Source organism: Eptatretus burgeri, chromosome 12 (assembly GCF_056783735.1).
Source record: "Eptatretus burgeri isolate ZD-2024b chromosome 12, Ebu_testis_v1, whole genome shotgun sequence".
Classification (NCBI taxonomy): domain Eukaryota; kingdom Metazoa; phylum Chordata; class Myxini; order Myxiniformes; family Myxinidae; genus Eptatretus; species Eptatretus burgeri.
In genome coordinates this window covers 38785718-38791717 of record NC_140972.1, presented here as the reverse complement: position 1 = coordinate 38791717, position 6000 = coordinate 38785718, and the positions used below count along the sequence as shown (strand labels likewise).

Below are 6000 nucleotides of genomic sequence, written 5' to 3'. Positions count from 1 at the left end.
GGGTTTGGTAAGCTGGAAGGAGTGAAGGATGTTGGAAAAACGAAGCAGATTTCTGATTGACAAAGTCCTTCCAGAGGTTTGTTGAGAAAGTCGATGGCGGGGGGGGGGGGCTCTAAACGGTCCTTTCGGAGAGACATAGTGAGAGTGTGAGATTTGTCAGAATTGAAGGACGTGCTCCACATGTTTGACCAGCTTGTGATTATATCCAGATCTGCAGAGAGCGAAGAGGCTGCTGCTTGCTGAAATGAGGGATGACAGATGGTACGGCAGAGGGTGGAGTCATCAGCAAAGAGATGAGGAGGATTTTCCAGAGTTGGAGAGAACATTGATGAAAACCAGAAAAACACCAGGGCCCAGAATGCTGCCTTGAGGAACTTCAGCCTGGACAGGATGAGGGGATGAGAGAACTCTATTAAGGACCACACGTTGGCTGCGACAGGAGAGGAAGTATGCGAGCCATGAGTGGAGATGTCCTTGGACACCACATGAAAATACAAAGAGAGGGAATACAAAGAGTCGGACTGCAGCATAGCAAACCGATTGTTCAAATTTACATAAAAGTACGAAAATTGGTACACATGTAGAATAATGTATTCCGAGCAATTCGAGATATGGAGCCACCCGAGATTGTGCCTTGGTCAGCATACATCCATCTATAATTACAGCTGTGTGTGTGTGTGTGTGTGTGTGTGTGTGTGTGTGTGTGTGTGTGTGTGTGTGTGTGTGTGTGTGTGTGTGTGTGTGTGTGTGTGTGTGTGTGTGTGTGTGTGTGTGTGTCAGTGTGTGTGTGGGGGTGTGACCGCTGTTTCTTGAGAACCCCTGGTCCGATCGAATTGAAACTTGCCAGATATATTGCTTTCGACCTGAGGATTTGCCTTTTCAAGGTTTGATATTGGTGCTTCCCAAGTTACGGCTATTTATTTACCAAACCAATGACGAGACACGTTGTTGCGTAGGCGTGGCCGATGGGGAAGGGAACCTCAGCCACGTTCCCCATTACAGGTTACAACGTACGGGCTTCCGGATAATGATGACCGTGTATTCTAATAATTTCTCAATTTCTTTTGCGCATTTATAGATAAACACAATGCCCCAAGTTATGATCGTTTTCATGTTAGACGGTGTATAAATTTCGGTAACATCAGAGTGCTGGTATGCTCCGAACCAGGAAGTAAATTTTTTTCTCTCTCTTCTCTTCTCTTTTTGTTTTTCCTTGCCACGACATTGCGAAAAGGTAAAATACGTTGGCGCTAATTGAATAATTGGGTATTAAAACTAAATTGCGAATAATGTGTGAAAATCCGGGCCACGCCCTTACAGGCACGCGAGAGCGAAGAAACGGCCTGTGTGGTTGTTGTTTGTTGCTCGCGGTTTGAATAATTATTTATTATAATTTTTTAATTATTATTATTATTATTATTTTTTACGGGCACGTACTAGTTATTCGACATGTGTGCCCATTTCGGTGCTTTTATGCAAATTTGAACAAATTATCTGAAATATCAGACGACGCTGCTGGACGAGAGAGGGGGCAGAGAGATGGGGGGAGAGTTAAATCAAGATGAGTTAAAATTCTTGTGATCTATCCGACATGGGGATGACTGTGCCAAGAAGGTAACTTTCCCACCAAAATTATCGTAACAATTATGTTCACAATTAAGGATATTCTTCTCCATTAAAGGAAGTATTTACAGCAATATATATATATATATATATATATATATATATATATATATATATATATATATATATATATATATATACATACACGATGATGTACAGTAATGAAGTCACACATGATGTACAGTAATGAAGTCATGTATGATGTACAGTAATGAAGTCATGTATGATGTACAGTAATGAAGTCATGTATGATGTACAGTAATGAAGTCATGTATGATGTGCAGTTATGAAGTCATGTATGATGTACAGTAATGAAGTCATGTATGATGTACAATGATGAAGTCATGTATGATGTACAATGATGAAGTCATGTATGATGTACAGTGATGAAGTCATGTATGATGTGCAGTTATGAAGTCATGTATGATGTACAGTTATGAAGTCATGTATGATGTTCAGTAATGAAGTCATGTATGATGTTCAGTAATGAAGTCATGTATGATGGACAGTAATGAAGTCATGTATGATGTTCAGTAACAAGGTCACGCATGATGTCCAGGAATGAACACCAAGTGAACATATCTGTAGTTCCCTTCATGATTGGCATTGATTGTGTGAATCAGGGAGGGACCTCACCTTCTTTATGTATTCATTTGAATTATTAAATTTTCCACAGTCATAGTTATTAAGTTCTCATCATGATAGTCTTAACAAGGAAGTGACAGATTGACAAACATGGACAAAAAAGGATTCAGTTGATGAAATAAGTCCAGAGTGTTTATCGTACCTTAGTTCTGGACACCGTTCAGTTGAAAAATTTTGAATCGGCCATCTGCATGAGCCTGGTGTATCTTTTTGCATTTCTGGAGAGCTTATATGATGGAGTGATGAGAGAGTCACTCCCAAACATGGCATCCTCCTCTCCAGCGGGCATCACGAGGACTTCTTCCTCTGCACACAAACATCAACAAAAGGAAGTCAAAATCACTCAAGAGCATTGTCATCATAATCTCCATCATTATTCTGCCTTCCAACACAATCCTGGAATGAATATCTCTCTCTCGATCTCTCTGTGCTTCTCCGTCTCCCTCATTTTGTGCATTTCAGTTCATGTTTTATTTCACCTTCCCCTCCACTTTCACATCTTGATTTTCTTCATCACCAAATCCCACTGTGTCACCGAACAAGGGAATTGAGGCAATTTGGTCCATCATTTCTGTGCTTCATACAGAGCCCACAAATCCCCACTTACTGCACAAACTGAAATAACAAAACCTCATCTGATGACGTCGAAGCGAACCAGGATGGACTGCTTCGTGGGAGGCAGCTCGAGTCACCCGTCGATGATTGAAGGTGGGATTGTAAAGATTTGATTTTTCAAACAATTTTAATGAACATCTTGGTGTTCACAACGATTTCTTTATGGATATGTTAACACTCATTCCAGACTTCCACTGATTGGAATAATTGTTTGGTGCTTGTCTGGCTTCCAGTGAAACAATATATTCATTTGTTCTCAACACTTCTGAAGCACAGACCAAATGGGACACGATGGAGGTGAAGAACATGTAATTTAGATAAAGTTTGGAATATTTTGTAATGTAAGGCAAGATCTTGGTAACTTACGTTCCAGCCGGTAAGATGGTTTCTTGTACTTGGGTGGTGGTGGAGGGAACGGGCCCCTCTTCTGAGGGGTCTTTGGAAAAACAATAAAAATATGAAAGATTAAATATATTTTTGTGTTCATCAGTTTGATAACTTGTTCAGGATGTGGCACAGAAGGAAATGCACTGATAGAACAGGTAACCAATGAAAAGGTGAATTATTTGATCTCATCCAATCAAGGGAGTTAAAATTATTGCGATCTATCCTGCATGGGGATGACCGCAGCAATAAGTTACCTTTCCCACTAAAATTATAATTACAATTATCTTCGCAATCAATGATATTCTTCTTCATCAAAGGAAGTATTTCCAGCAATGTTTATAAAAGACTAAATGCTAAAATCTATTTCAACTTCAGGTCTTCATCTTGAGGATAGCTGTGTTTGTACCCAGAATGTTCATCCCTTCATCGACAAAGTACTGATGGATGTTTACCTGTTGAAGGTCCTGAATATGGTGTGGCCCATCAACACCTTGCTGCTTCTGCTGATGTTTCAGCCCTTGATCAGCGCAAGGTTTTTGTTCCTGCTGGAACCCTTGAATAACATACTGTGGCTGTTGTTGCTGCTGTTTTGCTTCATTATCACGGGGAGGCTTCTGTTGTTGCTGCAACTCTTCAACAATGTGGTGTGTATGTTGTTGCTGTTGTTGGAGGCCATGATCATGGCGAGGATTCTGTTGTTGCTGCGTCCCGTGAACACCGTGGGGTTTCCTTTCAACCCAAACACTTTTCTCTGCTGCCTTGCTTTGTTTCTTCATTTGCTTTTTGAACAACTGTTTCTGTTGCTGCTTCAGCCGTTGCTTGTCATTCCATTTCTGAGACCACTCTTGGGAAGTCTCATTCTGTTTTTGCTGTTGATGCACTTTCCCATCAGCAAGTTTTTCCACATGTTCTGTGTCCTCCACATCAAGACTCGCTTTCCCCTCCTTTTTGGTCTCGTCGGATTTCTGAAAGGGTTTCTCGAGTTCTTGATCCATTGCCGACTCTTTTTCCTGTTCAACTCCTCGATTCTTTTCTTGTTCGAGTTGTTTCTGCTTTTCACATTCGACTCGTCTTTGTACTTCCTGCTCTCGTCGTGTTTCCTCTCTTTCCTCACTTTTCCACACCTCGTATTCCCGTGTGCGCACATCGTTTTCCCTCTTATTAATCCCCTGCTCCAGCTGATGTGCCTCTTTCTCTCGAAGGAAAAAATCTTCCTCTTTTATTTTTTTTCTCTCTAAAAATCTCTCTTGTTCCCTCCGCTCCTCCTCTTCTCGTTGGTACATCACTCTCGCCATTTCCTCAACATCCTTTTCTCGTTCTCTCATCTCCTTCTCTTGTTGGCACGTCTCAATCTCTCGATGTTTTATTTCCCCTTCTTTTAACACCTTCCTTTTTTCGAATCGTGCCCGTTTTTCCCACTCCATTTCCTCGAGTTCAGAAATCCCTTTCTGTAATTTCTCCACCACATGCTCACTCTTTAACACCTCTTGCTCTTTTTGTTCGATCTCAAGGTGTCTACGTGCATGCTCCTGATACACCGATTCCCTCCATTTTTCAAATTCTTCGAGTTCTCTCCGAACTTCCTCTTCTATTCGTCTCCACTCTGAAGAGTTTTTTTTCTTTTTCTCTTCATCATGTTTTTCCATTTGCTCCTCCTCATCTTTTTCCTCAGTTCCTCTTCCTTGCTTGTCCTCTGCTGTTCTTTCTCTATTTCTTTCTGCATTTCCTTCTCTTTTTCCATTCCTCTTCCTCATATTTTTGTTGCACAACTTTTCCCTGAACTGTTTGCTCTCCAAGCTGAATGAGGAGTTCTCTTTCCTTCAGTTCTTCCTCTTTTTGGTGCAACTTTTCACCCCTTTCCTGTAGTTTTTCATGCTCTCTCAGCCACAACTTTGTTCTTTCATCCTCCTGTTCCTTCACATTCTGCATCTCCAAGGCTTTGTTTTTTGGAACTTCCTCGAGCAACGGCTGCTCTTTCTTCCCCATGTTCTTTAAATGTCTCCGGCCACATCCAAAACTGCAAGAAACAAACACAATACTTGTCAGTTCGAGCTAAAATGAAGCACAGTATCTATTACATAATGTGAAGTGTGGTGTCTGTTTGTGTGTGTTTGTATGGTTACACGTTCGGCTGTCTCCCATATCCGGCGGCCGCTTCCCACACTGTGTTTTAAAAGCTCTGCATGCAGGAAAAGCTCAACATTGAACCAGAAGAAAAGCATAACACCAAACGAGATACCTTTTAAATGTATAAATACAACATGGAATCGCAGTTTGTTTAACAGTGTATGAAGATACGACCTGGGCTGACAGTGTGGCTTTGACGTACGCACACTTGTCGACCCATAAGGGTTCGATCACCGAACAACATTACATTTGTGTTTGAAGCTTGTTATTTATTTATTTATTTATTTATTATGCAATGTAAAGGCTCAGAGAAGAGCTCACACACAGAACATATAAAAAGTGACCAGGAGACAAGAGGGACGGGAGAGGAAGCACAAAACAGTGGGAAACAGAGATATGAGGAGATCTGTGGAAGGGAGAGGGATGGAGCGGGGTACACGGGGTAAACAAGATGTATGATGCACAGTCATGAAGTCATCTATCATTGATGATTGTTGAAAATCGCTTGATGAAAAAATACATTACTGTACATGACTTCATTACTGTACATCATACATGACTTCATTACTGAACATCTTACATGACTACAGGGACTTTCAGGAA

General features: G+C 41.1%; 1 protein-coding gene across 1 annotated transcript in view; it reads right to left on the bottom strand.

The window, feature by feature from the left end:
• Positions 1-1955: 1955 nt before the first annotated feature.
• LOC147015450 (uncharacterized) overlaps positions 1956-6000 on the bottom strand; it is a 44869-nt gene continuing 40824 nt past the window's right edge. Inside the window, exons 6-9 of the mRNA XM_085849109.1 lie at positions 5162-5287; positions 3723-5067; positions 3250-3319; positions 1956-2574 (exon numbers count right to left, since the gene is read on the bottom strand). Coding sequence (XP_085705235.1) covers positions 2429-2574; positions 3250-3319; positions 3723-5067; positions 5162-5287 — 1687 coding nt within the window. The 3' untranslated portion in view covers positions 1956-2428. The remainder of the gene's footprint in view (positions 2575-3249; positions 3320-3722; positions 5068-5161; positions 5288-6000) is intronic.